General features: G+C 45.2%; 1 protein-coding gene across 1 annotated transcript in view; it reads right to left on the reverse strand.

Annotated features, from left to right (window-relative positions):
- ASH1L (ASH1 like histone lysine methyltransferase) overlaps positions 1 to 16,903 on the reverse strand; it is a 110,022-nt gene that overhangs the window by 71,245 nt on the left and 21,874 nt on the right. Inside the window, 1 exon segment of the mRNA XM_074529492.1 lies at positions 182 to 4,943. Coding sequence (XP_074385593.1) covers positions 182 to 4,943 — 4,762 coding nt within the window.

The raw sequence follows: 16,903 nt of genomic DNA on the forward strand, positions 1-16,903 counted from the left end.
GCCACTGCTCCAGCCATTTTTGGTACAACACAACCAAGCCAGACTCATGGAACAGAGCTCGTGGTGAGAGCAGGACCCCAACACTGATCCCTGCAGAGCCAAAACCTCACCTGACCATTGCTCCAGCCATGTCTGGCACAACAGAACCCAACAGGACTGATGGAAAGCCGAGCTCCCTTACCTGCCAGGGGCTGCAGGGCCTTGTCCAGGGAGGAAGGCCCGGGCTCCTTGCGGAGGGGCCGGCTCAGCGCCGTGTCCTGCCCGCCGAACAGCCCGGGGCTCTCCGGTAACTTTTTCCGTCCGTTGGTGCTGGCAGAGTTGCTGACTCTGCAGCTGCCTATTGCACTTGTGAAAAGGTTCGTGTGTTCATCGCTGCTGGCCGCCTCTGAGCTGGGAGTGAATCCCCCCAGGGACAGGGCTGGGGAATTTTCAGAGCAGTCAATCTGCAGAGGTGTCTGCAATCCCAGCGCCAAGGAATTGGGCTCCGAAGGTTCTCTCCTGACCCACTGCTCATCTCTGCTTAGCAAACCCTTGGAAGGCGACAGGTGAGGACAAGCCATGTGGCATCTGTGTTTCTCTTTGTGTTTGTACCTATCTCCAACAGCCTCCTTGCCAAACCTGTAGCGCTTCAAGGACTCCAGCACCGTTCTGGAGGAGCTGTTGGCCGTGATGGTGTCCATGGAGACCTGGGGCTGCTCGGAGGAGCGGTGCTCCCGGTGCTTGTGGCGGTGCCTGTGCTTGTGCTCCAGCATCCAGCCGTAGGCCATCTCAGGGGGGACGCTGGGGTACGTGCTCATGGACAGCAGGGGAGTCCTGCTCGTGGTGAGGAAAGCTTCCTGGCGCAAGAGTTTATGCTTCTTCTTGTGGTATTTGGTGGGGTTGAGGAGCAGGTGGCCTGTATGCATGTAGGAAGGTGGGGGTAGGGGGGTGGTGAAGGAAGGAGAGGGCGGAGGAGGGTAAAGGGTTGGAGGGTACCTTCCATAATAACCTAATCCTATGGGAGCAGCTGCCAGGGGAGAGGGTGAGTAAGGCATGCCATAGGAGGGGTAGAACCCGGTGCTGGACAGGGGGAAGCTCAGGCTATGCATGAAAGGCATTTCTGCCATAGCTTCCCGCATTTTTGGAGGCCTGCCTCTCTTTTTCTTTAAATCAGGTTTTCTAATGTAGTGCAAAGGATCTAAAGGAAAAGTAGGGTGGGTGTAGAAACTATTGAAATTTATCCTAAAAATGGTAGGCAGCAAATCCCGGGGTATAAAATGATGACTTCTGTGGGTTATCCTAATTTCACTTAATCGACTTATCAACTCCTCTAACTCAGCGAGGAAATCGGGGTCCTGCCTCCCTCGCAGCTGAGGGTACTTCTTTTTCCTTTTTCTCTTCTGCCTCTTCATCTTGTCGTAGCTGAGGTAATCGTGGCCGCGGCGCTTGCACTTGTGCTTGTGCTTCTCCTTCAGGCTGCCGAGCACGGCGGACGTCTCGCTGGGCATGAGGGACACGTGGTCGAACGAGTGCCTCTTCTTCTTCTGCCCGCACAACTTCTCGGCGCGGTCCGAGGTGCTGTTGTTGTCGGTGCCGATGCCGCTGTCGCTGGGGATGGTCTCGTCGCTGTGCGACTCGCTCACGGGCGACGGCGTCGCCTCCTTGAGCGCCGTCAGCTCGCTCAGGTGCGACGGCGAGTTGGGCAGCAGCGTGGGTGGGGACAACCTCCTCCTGCCCTTGGCCGCCTTCTTCATGGCGAGGGTCTGCACCACGCTGCCCTGCCGGGGGTGCAGGTGCAGGTAGGGCACCGGGCTGGGCTCGATGAAGCCGGCGTCGCTGCTGACGGGGCTCTGCCCCCCGCTCACGGCCGGCGACTGCGAGCACGCCGGGGACGGCAGGATCTCCGAGGGGGCGGCTGCCGAGGGCAGCAGGTGGGGCAGGACCTGTCCCAGGGACGAGCCGGGAGCTTGCTGGGCAGATTTCTCCAGAACGGTCAGACTGGCGGCGCTGCTGGCTAAAAGGCCGTTCAGGACGGCTTTAGGTTTCCTCCCTCTCCTTTTTCCTATGTAAATCGTTCCTTTCTTGCTGACGTTGATTTGCTGGCCTAGTTTTGAACCGAAGGTGGCAGCAAGAGTTGACACGGTGTTGTGGAGCTTGGATTGCATCTTCCCTTTGGTATTTGGTTCCACTGTACTGGACAGAATCTGATTCAGGAGTTTCTTGCGCTTCAGAGTTTTCATTTTATTTATTTTTCGAATAATTGTTTTCATTAACTGGCCATTATTTCTCTTGGCAACTTTTCTGTCTGAGTCTACTTCCAAATCACTCATGCTACAAATACTGGGGCTTTGGACTTCCTCTGGCCCTCGGAGCTGCTCCTTCCTCTCAAAGAACTCCCCGGGTCGGTGCTGTTCATTTTCAGGCCCCATCTTGCTCGAGTTCTCCGTTCCAACAAAAGGGGCCACAGACAGAATAGGCGGTTTCATTTTTATTGATGACCGGATCTGCCTTTTAGGTCTCCCCCTCTTTTTAGGAAAAGCTTGTCCTGATAAGCTTTGTTTTAGCGAGGGAATTTCAACTTCAGGCTGCAAAATCGGAGGTTCTTGCTCTTCTTTTGACTGCACTGAGAAGACTTTTGATGCTGGGATCTTAAGAGTTCTTTTGGGGGGACCTTCGAGTTCTGGCATTTCCTTGGATTTTGGTCTTCCTCTCTTGGGTTTGTAAATGTCAGGTAAGAAATCATCCGACATACACAAGCTGGAGGGCTGTTTGTGAGAGCTGTAGAACTTTGGAGTTTGTTTGTCGGTCTCAGCCAGCAGTGCCAGGGACTGTCCATTAGCTTCGTTCAGCTTTGGCAACTGATGTTTGACAAATTCATGCTCCACAAACGAGGACGATCCGATGTTTTTCAGGAATTTGGCCTGCTCCAAATTACTGCTCGATAGTGCACTGTATGAAATGTTTTTAAAAAGCTCTGACCTTTCCAACTCCAGACCCTTCGGAGGTCGGCACGCGCTCCTCGACACCACTTTAGTCCATCGTGGCTTCCTCCCTTTCCTTTTCTTTAAAGGCTTTGATTGCTGAGTGCTGCTCAGGTTTTTTGCTCCTTGGCAGGATTTCTCAGATGCAGCTATTGCACCGATCTTGAGGAACTGCTTGCTCCCAAACAAGCTGGTAAAACTAACAACCGAAGGGGTGACAGTAGCGTGGATGCTTGTCTCAGCTGCCAAAATGGGCTTCTTCCCTGTGGGAGGACTTGTTCTCGAAGTTTCCACGTAAGATGCTTTTGAATCACTTAAATCCTTCTCAGCACCTTTAAAATCAGCGCTGAGGGTGTGGTTCAGTGTCCTGTTCAGGCCCAGCAGGGAGCTGTCTGAGGAGAAGGGCGTTTTGCCCATGGGGTCTGAAATGCCTTCCAGGAGCTCTGCCGTGGAGCTCAAGTGCAATGAGCTGGAGGCCAGCTGGGAGGAGGCTGTGGAGAGGCTCCTGCTGAGGGTGGGCACGGACACGGTGGGGGAAGGAGATGGGAGATTCCCCTCTCCCACCGCGCTGAACGGGGACTTGGCCGTCGACACCTCCGAGGCACCTCCTGTCCTGAAGTCTGGCGAAGTGCAATAAACCGGAGGCTGCTTCTCGTGCTTTGATGTTTCATAAATCCCTTTCTCACTGGATGAGTAGGCATCCTGTGGAACACACATTCCTTCACTGAACATCTCCTTGCCTACGTCAGCGATTTCTTTCCGAATTGAAAACTTGTCCAAGATGCTTTCTTTGCTCTGTCTCATAATGTGCTTCTCAAAGGTTTTGCTGGTTGTGTTTTCCTTCAGTAAATCCGCAGGCTCGTGGCTTTCAAGGCTGCTGAGGTTTGAATTGCAAGGAAGCTTAAAGGGCTCTGAGGAGGGCACGAGGGAATCTGCTTTCAGACTCCCAGAGTCCTTGGGAGCCAAACCAGCTGGGCTGCCAATCCCTGCTGGCTTCTTCCCACACTCCTTGCTCACCAATCCCACAGCACTGCTCATTCCTGGCACCTTCCTCCCAGGCTCCTTGCTCACCAGTCCCAGGGGGCTGCCGATCCCCGGGGTCTTCCTCCCCGAGTCTTTGTTAACCAGGGCTGTGCTGTTCCCAGGGCCTGGCACCTTCCTTCCACAATCCTTGCTAAGCAGACCTGCGGGATTATTTATTCCCAACAACTTCTTGCCAGCATCCTTGTTCACCAACCCTGCTGGAGTGCTGATCCCTACCGGCTTCTTGAGAGGCTCCTTGCTGGGCAGGGCACTTGGAGTGCTGATCCCTGCAAGTTTCCTCCCCACATCTTTGCTGACCAACCCAACTGCAGAGCTGCTGCCCACGGGCTGCTTCTTTCCTGCATCCTTGTGGACCAACCCTGTTGGAGTGCTGATCCCTGGGGGCCTCTTCCCAGAGTCTTTGTTAACCAATCCAATCAAGGGGCTGATTGCTTGGGGCTTCTTGCCAGAGTCTTTGTTCACCAATATGGCAGCGCTGCCAATCCCCAATGGCTTCTTCCCTGAGTCCTTGTTCACCAAGCCAACAGCGATGCCAGAGCCCGGCAGCTTCTTCACCAAATCCCTGCTAACCAACCCACTGGCACTCACAGCTCCTGGCAGCTTCTTCCCAGAGTCTTTCACCAAACCAGATGTAGCTCCATTTCCACTCCCAGGCTTCTTCTGCTTGGTTTTGGAAGACTTGGAAGGAGGACAAGTTGCAATAAGCTGAGCCAATTTTTCTGTGACGGTTGTTGCTCCGTTAATTTCTGTTCTATCCTTTAAATCAGAGTTATGGCTACTGATCAGGGTCGGAGGAGATGATTTGATATAATCTGTCATTTCAGAATGCAATGGGGAAACTTTCTTAGATAAAGGGGTTGTTTCTACTTCGATACCTTCTTCCACGTGTAACTCAACAGGGGCAACTTCTCCAGCTTTCTTGTAAGACTTGGAAGGGTCCTAAAAGTTAATAAACAAAAAAAGTCTTTAGGGACAGGGTACAAAGTTTCACTTTGAGTAACACAGTATTTTTTAATGTTGATGTGATTAACACTTGCTCTGGTATCAGGGTTACTGCATAAACAGAGGCTTCATGATCCAATTAATTTCAAACAAAACAATAGTAATATCAGTAATTTAAAGAATGGCATAATAAAATAAACACATTCAGCAAATAATAGTGATAATTCACACTGAAACCAAAATGTTTTAATAGTGGACACGCTGAGGCTTTGCTGATGTTAACAAAACCCAAACTCCCTCCCAGTCCGGAAATAAAAACCATTTAATCTGTCCCCCGATTATTAAAAATATCCTCCAAAAATACTGTTGATGTTTATTAATAAAAGCTCACTACCAACAAAGTGCTGGGCTATTTATAGTGTGAGAGCACTTGAAGAGCTCACGTGGTGCTGGGCAGCAGCTGAGCAGGGCCCTGGCAGGGCAGGGCTGGCACTGGCACTGCCACCCTGCCCCTGCTCCTCCCTGCCCAACTCTGACCATCAAAAATACAAACTAAATAAAAGAAGTCAAATTATTCTGTTTGCACAAAGGAAAAGGGGGTGATAATGTGCACAAATGGAATAACTGAAACTCACACCTCACCAAACTTGAACTTTATTCTGTAAAGGTTAAAAATCAAAACTGCAACACATCATAAATCTTACTGAGAGCACGTCAATAAATTCATATTTCATTTTGGAAGGACATTCTTTACACACATCTCTGCAGTGCAGGGGCTGGGGATGGAAGGAAATAATGACAATTATATGATAATTCTGCCCATAGTTGTGATGTCCCCAGCACCAGAAGGACACGGGGCTGTTGGAGCAGGTCCAGAGGAAGCTGTGAAGTTGATGAAGGGACTGGAGCACAGGGACGGCTTCAAACTGACAGAGAGGAAATTTAGGTTGGATAAACAGGAGAAATTCCTCCCTGTGAGGGTGGGCAGCCCTGGCACAGGTGCCCAGAGCAGCTGGGGCTGCCCCTGGATCCCTGGCAGTGCCCAAGGCCAGGCTGGCACAGTGCACGGTGTCCCTGCCATGGCAGGGTGTGGAATAAGCTGGGCTTTAAGCTCCCTCCCAGCCCAAAGTCACAATGAATGTGATTGCATTCCCAACTTTAAATCTCCTGGGACCTCCCAGAACAAACACAAAATATGGAGAGAAAGACACCAATGCCACAGCTCTGCATCCCTCTGCCATAAAAGCTGATAAGGCAATGGCACTTCCAGCACCTGATCCCAGATGGATGTTCTATGGGATGGAACCATCCTATGGATGCTGAAGGAAGGGACAGCCTGGATTCCTCTGAACAGCAAATTTTGGTGCTGATCATGAAGGATTTGTTCACTCAGCTGCATTTAACAGGAATTTGCAGCCTGGATCCAGCTGGGCACTGCTGAGAGCAGAAGCAGCTCTGCACCCCAAATCCAGGGCACAGGGGGCTCTCTGTGCCCACCTCCAGGCCTGGCACTCACAGGAACCCCCTGAGTCAGCGTGGCACCGCCCTGAGCCTGCAATCCAACGCCCCTGGATCCCTGGCAGTGCCCAGGGCCAGGCTGGCACAGTGCACGGTGTCCCTGCCATGGCAGGGTGTGGAATAAGCTGGGCTTTAAGCTCCCTCCCAGCCCAAAGTCACAATGAATGTGATTTCATTCCCAATTTGAAATCTCCTGGGACCTCTCAAACACAAAATATGGAGAGAAAGACACCAATGCCACAGCTCTGCATCCCTCTGCCATAAAAGCTGATAAGGCAAAGGCACTTCCAGCACCTGGTCCCAGATGGATGTTCTATGGGATGGAACAATCCATAGGATGGTTCCTATGGATGCTGAAGGAAGGAACAGACTGGATTCCTCTGGAACACCAATTTTGGTGCTGATCATGAAGGATTTGTTCAAACAGTTGCACTTAAGCAGGAATTTGCAGCCTGGATCACTGCTGCAGCCTGGGCACTGCTGAGAGGAGAAGCAGCTGTGTGGGGAATGGGGGAGCCTCTGCACCCCAAATCCCGGGCACAGGGGGCTCTCTGTGCCCACCTCCAGGCCTGGCACTCACAGGAACCCCCTGAGCCTGCGTGGCACCGCCCTGAGCCTGCCATCCAACGCCCCTGGATCCCTGGCAGTGCCCAAGGCCAGGCTGGCACAGTGCACGGTGTCCCTGCCATGGCAGGGTGTGGAATAAGCTGGGCTTTAAGATCCCTCCCAGCCCAAAGTCACAATGAATGTGATTTCATTCCCAACTTCAAATTTCCTGGGACCTCTCAGAACACAAAATATGGAGAGAAAGACACCAATGCCACAGCTCTGCATCCAGCACCTGATCCCAGAGCTGTTCCTATGGATGCTGAAGGAAGGGACAGCCTGGATTCCTCTGGAACACCAATTCTGGTGCTGATCATGAAGGATTTGTTCACTCAGCTGCATTTAACAGGAATTTGCAGCCTGGGTCCAGCTGGACACTGCTGAGAGCAGAAGCAGCGCTGCACCCCAAATCCAGGGCACAGGGGGGTCTCTGTGCCCACCTCCAGGCCTGGCACTCACAGGAACCCCCTGAGCCTGCCATCCAATGCCCCTGGATCCCTGGGGCAGGCTCTGAGTGCCAGAGAATCACCAATGACTGCTAAAGCCTTCAGAGAGCTTCCTCCTCCTCCTCCTCCAGCCTGAAATTCTGACAGGAACTTCGGAAGAAAAATCTCCTTTGTTCAGCAGACTTCAAAAAAACCACCTAAATACTGACTTGGGAATTCAGCTCCTCGTGCCTGTATTTACATTGCACATTATTTATTCTTTTTTTTCCTGCTCCTCCTGGGTGCTGTGCCAGCCCTGGGCCAGGTTCTGCGGTGCCCTCACTGGGTACCCAACACTTCTTGGCAGGCTCTGCTTTGCCCTGCTCACCTCCATTTCCAAACAAAGGCCTGGCAAGCTTGAACAGACACTTCAATAATAAATACACAACTAACAAAACCCTTCCAAACAGCAGCTTTGATCTGAGCAAGATGCCAGGATTCTGAAAACAAGACTTCAGCATCAAACACAGATCCTCTGAAAGCTGAACGAGTGTGCCCTGGAAAGTTTTCTCATCTAAGGGTGAGTGAGCTTTCCAAGCACACTGGAAATTATTTCAAAGAACATGAAGCATCTAGTGAGATGTCAGACAAGAAGTCAAAAAAGTCTGTCATTTTTAAACCCAAAACTCTTACTGGGGATTTTTTTTCCCCTATAAATCTACTTAATAATCAGCATGATTAAGAGAAACATTTTGGAGGGAAATTTTGAAGAACAAAATTTTATACGGTAACTTTTAATAGAAACATCTTGAGATGTTTCCTTTGGAGAAGGTTGCAGTGGCTGCACAAACATGAAAATAATTCACAACATCAGCCAGAGAGTCAAAACTTCTTATTGCAATTCTGTATCAGTACAAATTTCAGATTTTTGGTTGAAGAGAAGAGCAGGTACTCCACTAAGGAGAAGTAAGAATATTAGAGACACCAAAACCAAACTGCAATCATGCACAGCCCCAAACTTCAGGAATAGAAAGGAAATTTTCTATGCAGAGGCAACAGTGGAAGAACTGGATCCCATTGCTCATACACTGAGGGAATCAGGAAAATCAACTTCAGCCACATCAGGCCAGATGTGCCAGCACTGACCCTGCCCTGGACACCAATGGGAAACAAAACCAGGAACAAACCCCAAAAACCCCCAGGAACAAACCCCAGACACAAACCTCAAAACACCCCAGGAATAAACCCCAAAATACCCCAGGAATAAACCCCAAATAACCCTGGAACAAACCCCAAAAACCCCGAGGAACAAACCCCAAAATAACCCTGGAACAAACCCCAGGAACAAACCCCAAAACACCCCAGGAACAAACCCCAAAACAACCCCAGGAACAAACCCCAAAAACCCCCAGGAACAAACCCCAAATACCCCCTGGAACAAACCCCAAAATACCCCAGGAATAAACCCTAAAATAACCCTGGAACAAACCCCAAAACACCCCAGGAACAAACCCCAAAAAACCCCAGGAACAAACCCCAAAATACCCCAGGAACAAACCCCAGGAACAAACCCCAAAACACCTCTGGAACAAACCCCAAAACACCCCAGGAACAAACCCCAGGAACAAACCCCAAAACACCCCAGGAACAAACCCCAAAAACCCCCAGGAACAAACCCCAAATAACCCTGGAACAAACCCCAAATAACCCCCAGGAACAAACCCCAGGAACAAACCCCAAAATACCAATGGGTGGTAACAAACCTCAAAGCAACTCCAGGAATAAACCCCAAAAACCCTGAGGAACAAACCCCAAAACAATCCCAGGAACAAACCCCAAAACACCTCTGGAACAAACCCCAAAACACCCCAGGAACAAACCCCAGGAACAAACCCCGAAAACACCCCAGGAACAAACCCCAAAAACCCCCAGAACAAACCCCAAAACACCCAGGAACAAACCCCAAAATACCCCAGGAACAAACCCCAAAACACCCCAGGAACAAACCCCAAAAACACCCAGAACAAACCCCAAAATACCCCAGGAACAAACCCCAAATACCCCCTGGAACAAATCCCAAATACCCCCTGGAACAAACCCTAAAACACCTCTGGAACAAACCCCAAAATACCCCAGGAACAAACCCCAAAAACCCCAGGAATAAACCCCAAAATAACCCTGGAACAAACCCCAAAAACCCCCAGGAATAAACCCCAAAATACCCCAGGAACAAACCCCAAATAACCCAGGAACAAACTCCAAAAACCCCAGGAACAAACCCCAAAAACCCCCAGGAACAAACCCCAAATACCCCCTGGAACAAACCCCAAAATAACCCTGGAACAAACCCCAAAAACCCCCAGGAACAAATCCCAAAAACACCCAGGAACAAACCCCAAAACACCCCAGGAACAAACCCCAAACACCTCTGGAACAAACCCCAAAATATCCCAGGAATAAACCCCAAATAACCCTGGAACAAACCCCAAAACACCTCTGGAACAAACCCCAAACACCCCAGGAACAAACCCCAAAATATCCCAGGAATAAACCCCAAATAACCCTGGAACAAACCCCAAAACACCTCTGGAACAAACCCCAAAACACCCCAGGAACAAATCCCAAAACACCCCAGGAACAAACCCCAAAATATCCCAGGAATAAACCCCAAATAACCCTGGAACAAACCCCAAAACACCCCAGGAACAAATCCCAAAACACCCCAGGAACAAACCCCAAAATATCCCAGGAACAAACCCCAAATAACCCTGGAACAAACCCCAAAATACCCCAGGAATAAACCCCAAATAACCCCCAGGAACAAACCCCAAAAAACCCCCAGGAACAAACCCCAAAACAACCCCTGGAACAAACCCCAAAACACCCCAGGAACAAACCCCAAAATACCCCAGGAACAAACCCCAAACACCCCCAGGAACAAACCCCAAAACAACCCCTGGAACAAACCCCAAAATACCCCAGGAATAAACCCCAAACACCCCCAGGAACAAACCCCAGGAACAAACCCCAAAAACCTCCTGGAACAAACCCCAAAAACCCCAGGAACAAACCCCAGGAATAAACCCCAAATAACCCTGGAACAAACCCCAAAAACCCCGAGGAACAAACCCCAAAATACCTCTGGAACAAACCTCAAAACACCCCAGGAACAAACCCCAAAACACCCCAGGAATAAACCCCAAAAACCCCCAGGAACAAACCCCAAATAACCCTGGAACAAACCCCAAAAACCCCCAGGAACAAACCCCAAAACACCCCAGGAACAAACCCCAGGAACAAACCCCAAAACACCCCAGGAACAAACCCCAAAAAACCCCCAGGAACAAACCCCAAAAACCCCCAGGAACAAACCCCAAACACCCCAGGAACAAACCCCAAAAAACCCCCAGGAACAAACCCCAAAAACCCCCAGGAACAAACCCCAAATCACCCCAGGAACAAACCCCAAAACACCTCTGGAACAAACCCCAAAAACCCCCAGGAACAAACCCCAAACACCCCAGGAACAAACCCCAAAACACCAAAGGAACAAACCCCAAAATACCCCAGGAATAAACCCCAAAATACCACTGGAACAAACCCCAGGAACAAACCCCAAAATACCCCCAGGAACAAACCTCAAAACACCCACGGAACAAACCCCAAAACACCCCCAGGAACAAACCCCAAAAATTCAGGAACAAACCCCAAAATACCCCAGGAACAAACCCCAAAATACCCCAGGAATAAACCCCAGGAACAAACCCCAAAAAACCCCCAGAACAAACCCCAGATCCCAGCTGGGCACAGCCAGCACTGTCACCTGCACAAGATAATATATAACGCTACAATAATATACTATATATATTACTATAATGTATATATATTATACATATATAATATATACGTATATATTATACGTATATTATATATACGTATATATACGTATATACGTATATATAATAATATATGCATATATAATACATACTATATATACTATTATACGTATATAATATATACTATATATATTATGTATATTACATATTATATAGTATATACTATCATTTATTATTGTTAGAATTATCATAAATTATTATAAAATAGTATTATTGTAAACCAGTAACTAATAATATAACTTTCTAAACAAATAACACTTTCTAAACCAATATATAACTTTTTGAACTAATACAAATTTCTAAACTAATACAAATTTCTAAATTAACATATATCCTTCTCAACAAGGAAGGAATTCAGAAATACAAATTTCTAAACTAATATAACTTTCTAAACAAATAGCACTTTCTAAACCAATATATAACTTTCTGAACTAATACAAATTTCTAAACTAATACAAATTTCTAAACTAATACAAATTTCTAAACTAACATATATCCTTCTAAACAAGGAAGGAATTCAGAAATACAAATTTCTAAACCAATATAACTTTCTAAACAAATATAATTTTCCAAACCAACGTATAACTTTCTAAACCAACAGGCAGTTGCCACAGAATTTATTTTACTTTTCTAAGTTATCACCTTTACTTCTGCTGCACTGCGGATGCTTCTGTCTAATTTGTACACATATATTTCTGTTATAATTTCTAAACTCTTAATTTATAAATCTTTCACCATCTTAATTAAAGTATATTTTTACTTACAGCTACAGAAATATAAATTTCTGTATAAATTTATATTTAAATTTATATTTATATATTCTATAAATATATATTTCTGTTTAATATGTGTGTGCTATATTTTTGCTCTATAGTTTCTCACTTATTTGAAGCATATTTTTACTTACAACTACAGAAATAGAAATTTATTATTTTCTGTTTAATATCTGGGTGCTGTATTTTAAATATATTTATATTTATGCTATACTAATTTTAAATATATTTATATTTATACTATGTTTACATTACATTCATATTATATTACATTATATTATATTATATTACATTATATTAATTACATTAACTATATTATATGTATATATATTTATAGACTATATAAATATAATTTATTCATACAAAATTACTTATATTTATCTTTTATATATTTATATTATTATTCTATATTATTTAATATTATATTGATATTTATAATGATTATGGTTAGTTATTTATATTTATAATGATTATGTTATAATATAATATATAATATAATTATCTTATAAATATATACTATATGTTTATAGACTATATAAATATATTTTGTTTATATAAAATTACTAATATTTATTTGATATATTTATATTATTATTCTAAATTATATTATTTAATATTATATTTATAATGACTATGGTTAGTTATTTATATTCATATTTATTATGATTATGTTGCAATATAATATATAATTATATTATAAATATATATTCTATATTAATAGACTATATAATTTATTTATATAGAATCACTTATATTTATCTTTTATATATTTATATTATTCTATATTAATTTATATCATATTTATATTAATAACGATTATTGTTAGTTATTTATATTTATACTTCTGATGATTATGTTGTAATATAATATAGCAATATTATATATATTTATAGACTTTATAAATATAATTTATTTACACAAATTACTTATATTTATTTTTATATATTTATATTATACATTGTATATTGTATACTATATATTGTATACTACATATAATATAGTATATAGTATACAGTATATAGTATATATTGTATACTACATATTATATATTATATATTATATATAATGTAGTATATATAATATACTATATATAATATAGTATATAATAATATTATATATTTTATATATTTATATTATACATTGTACATTGTATATTGTATACTATATATTGTATACTATATATTGTATACTATATATTGTATTCTACATATAATATAGTATATATTGTATACTACATATTATATACTATATATTATATACTACATATAATATAGTATATATAATATACTATATATAATATATTATACATTATATGTTATATATTATATGTTATATATTTTACATTATATATTATACATTATATATTTTATATATCAATATCAATAATATTCCTCCCCTGAAAAAGAGATTTTCAGCTGCAGGAGCCACCTCAATCCAGACCTCAAGAGCAATCAGTGCTTGGATATTCCACTGTTCAAAGCTCAACTCATTGCAACAGAGTATTGTCAAAAAACAACAAAAAAAAACAAAAAAGAAAGAAAAAGTTACAAAAAATAAAAGAAAACCATCAGCGTAATAACAAACTGCCATCAACTCTTCTGCTGTTTTCAAGCCAAAGTTAGAAACATCATTAGAAATAATAAGCTTGTTCTGAAATGGAAGAATGTGAAATAAAAATCACTGCCAAAATGCCAAAATGTGAAGTTATGCAAAGAACTCTTGGGAGTTTTGTGTTCACTGGGCTGGGTGCAAACACTGCTGGCAGTGCAGGGACCCAATGGGAGAGCAGTGCAGAGGCTGAAAATGCAATTTCAGCCCTCACACACCACATCCAGCACACTCGTTCTGCAAGCACATCATGAATGGCTCAGAATCCCAGACTGCTCTGGGCTAAAAGGGATTTTAAAGATTTCATTCCCCACTTTCCACCATCCCAGGCTGCTCCAAACTGTCCAGCCTGGCATTGGGCACTGCCAGGGATGCAGGGGCAGCCACAGCTGCTCTGGGAAATCTGATTTAATGGATTTAATCCCAAATATCCAAAGATTGGGGAGCTCAGGAGTTTCAGCTCCTCACCCCTCAGTTTGGGTGCAAGAGGATTTTTAGTGAGGGCAATGTGCTCATGGAACCATGGAATGGTTTGGGTTAAAATAGACTCAAAAATTAAAACAGTGCCATAGCAAGGACATTTTCCACCATCCCAGCCCTGCCCAACCTGGCCTTGGGCACTGCCAGGGATGCAGGGGCAGCCACAACTTCTCTGGGAAATTTGTTTTCATGTATTTAATCCTCAGCATTCAAAGATTGGTGAACTCAGGAGTTTCAGCTCCTCAGCCCCCCAGTTCAGGTGCAAGGGGATTTCTGGGCAATGTTCCCATAGAACCATGGAATGGTTTGGGTTAAAATAGATTCTAAAATTCTTTCAGTGCCATGGGCAGGGACCCTTTCCACCTTCCCAGCCCTGTCCAACCTGGCATTAAACACTTCCAGGGATCCAGGGGCAGCCACAGCTGCTCTGGGAAATCTATTTAATGTGTTTATTCCCAAATATCCAAAGATTGGGGAGCTCAGGAGTTTCAGCTCCTCACCCCCCAGTTTGGGTGCAAGGGGATTTTTAGTGGGGGCAATGTTCTCATAGAACCATGGAATGGTTTGGGTTAAAATAGATTTTAAAATTCATCCATTGCCATAGCAGGGACATTTTCCACCATCCCAGCCCTGTCCAACCTGGCCCTGGGCACTTCCAGGAGCAGCCACAGCTTCTCTGGGAAATCTGTTTTAATGAATTTAATCCCAAATGTCCAAAGTTAACTCAGGAGTTTCAGCTCCATTTGCAGCTTCTCACTCCTTCAGTTCTGGTGCAAGGGGATTTTCAGTGAGGGGAATTTTTCTGGGTGATGTTCTCATAGAACCATGGAATGGTTTGGGTTAAAATAAACCTTAAAATTCATCCAGTGCCATGGACAAACACCTTCCACCTTCCCAGCCCTGTGCAACCTGGCATTAAACACTTCCAGGGATGCAGGGGCAGCCACAGCTGCTCTGGGAAATTTGTTTAATGTGTTTATTCCCAAATATCCAAAGATTGGTGAGCTCAGGAGTTTCAGCTCCTCAGCCCTCAGTTTGGGTGCAAGGGGATTTTTGGGCAATGTTCTCATGGAACCATGGAATGGTTTGGGTTGAAATAGACTCAAAAATTAAAACAGTGCCATGGCAGGGACATTTTCCACCATCCCAGCCCTGTCCAACCTGGCCCTGGGCACTGCCAGGGATGCAGGGGCAGCCACAGCTGCTCTGGGAAATCTGTTTAATGTGTTTATTCCCAAATATCCAAAGATTGGGGAGCTCAGGAGTTTCAGCTCCTCACCCCCCAGTTTAGGTGCAAGGGGATTTTTGGGTGGGGAGAATTCTGAGCAATGTTCTCATAGAACCACAGAATGGTTTGGGTTGAAATAGATTTTAAAATTCTTCCAGTGCTATGGACAGACACGTTCCACCATCCCAGCCCTGTCCAACCTGGCCCTGGGCACTGCCAGGGATGCAGGGGCAGCCACAACTTCTCTGGGAAATCTGTTTTCATGTATTTAATCCTCAGCATCCAAAGATTGGTGAACTCAGGAGTTTCAGCTCCCAGTTTAGGTGCAAGAGGATTTTTGATGGGGGAAATTTTTCTGGGTGATGTTCTCATAGAACCATGGAATAGTTTGGGTTAAGATAAATCTTAAAATTCATCCAGTGCCATGGACAAACACCTTCCACCATCCCAGCCCTGTCCAACCTGGCTTTGGGCACTGCCAGGGATGCAGGGGCAGCCACAGCTGCTCTGGGAAATCTGTTTAATGTGTTTATTCCCAAATATCCAAAGATTGGTGAACTCAGGAGTTTCAGCTCCTCAGCCCCCCAGTTTGGGTGCAAGGGGATTTTTAGTGTGGGCAATGTTCTCATAGAACCATGGAATGGTTTGGGTTAAAATAGACTAAAATTCTTCCAGTGCCATGGACAAACACATTCCACCATCCCAGCCCTGTCCAACCTGGCCTTGGGCACTTCAGGGATGCAGGGGCAGCCACAGCTGCTCTGGGAAATCTGTTTAATGTGTTTATTCCCAAATATCCAAAGATTTTTGAGCTCAGGAGTTTCAGCTCCTCACCCCCCAAATTTAGGTGTAAGGGGATTTTTAATGGGGGGAATTCTCCTGACCAATGTTCCCATGGAACCATGGAATGGTTTGGGTTAAAATAGACTAAAATTCTTCCAGTGCCATGGCAAGGACATTTTCCACCATCCCAGCCCTGTCCAACCTGGCCCTGGGCACTGCCAGGGATCCAGGGGCACCCACAGCTGTGCCAGGGCCTGCCCACCCTCCCAGAGAACAATTCCTAATTCCCCAAATCCCATCCAGCCCTGCCCTCTGGCAGGGTAAAGCCATTCCCTCTGTCCTGGCACTCCAGGCCATTGTTCAAATTCTCTCCCTGGCATTGGAAGGCCACGATGAGATCATGCCCAAATTTCCCTTCTCTTTAAGGTGATTCTTCCTCAAGGGCAATTCCAGCCAGGGAATGCCAGGGGAAAGGAAAAAAGGGTTTGGGTATGGAAGGGGAAAGGGTCTGAGTATGGCAGAGGAAAGGAAAAGGGAATGCCAGGGGAATGGAAAAAGTCTGGGTAAGTCAGGGGACAGGAAAGGGTCTGGGTATGGCAGGGGAAAGGGTCTGGGTATGCCAGGGGACAGGAAAAAGGTT

This window comes from Zonotrichia albicollis, chromosome 30 (genome assembly GCF_047830755.1).
Source record: "Zonotrichia albicollis isolate bZonAlb1 chromosome 30, bZonAlb1.hap1, whole genome shotgun sequence".
Classification (NCBI taxonomy): domain Eukaryota; kingdom Metazoa; phylum Chordata; class Aves; order Passeriformes; family Passerellidae; genus Zonotrichia; species Zonotrichia albicollis.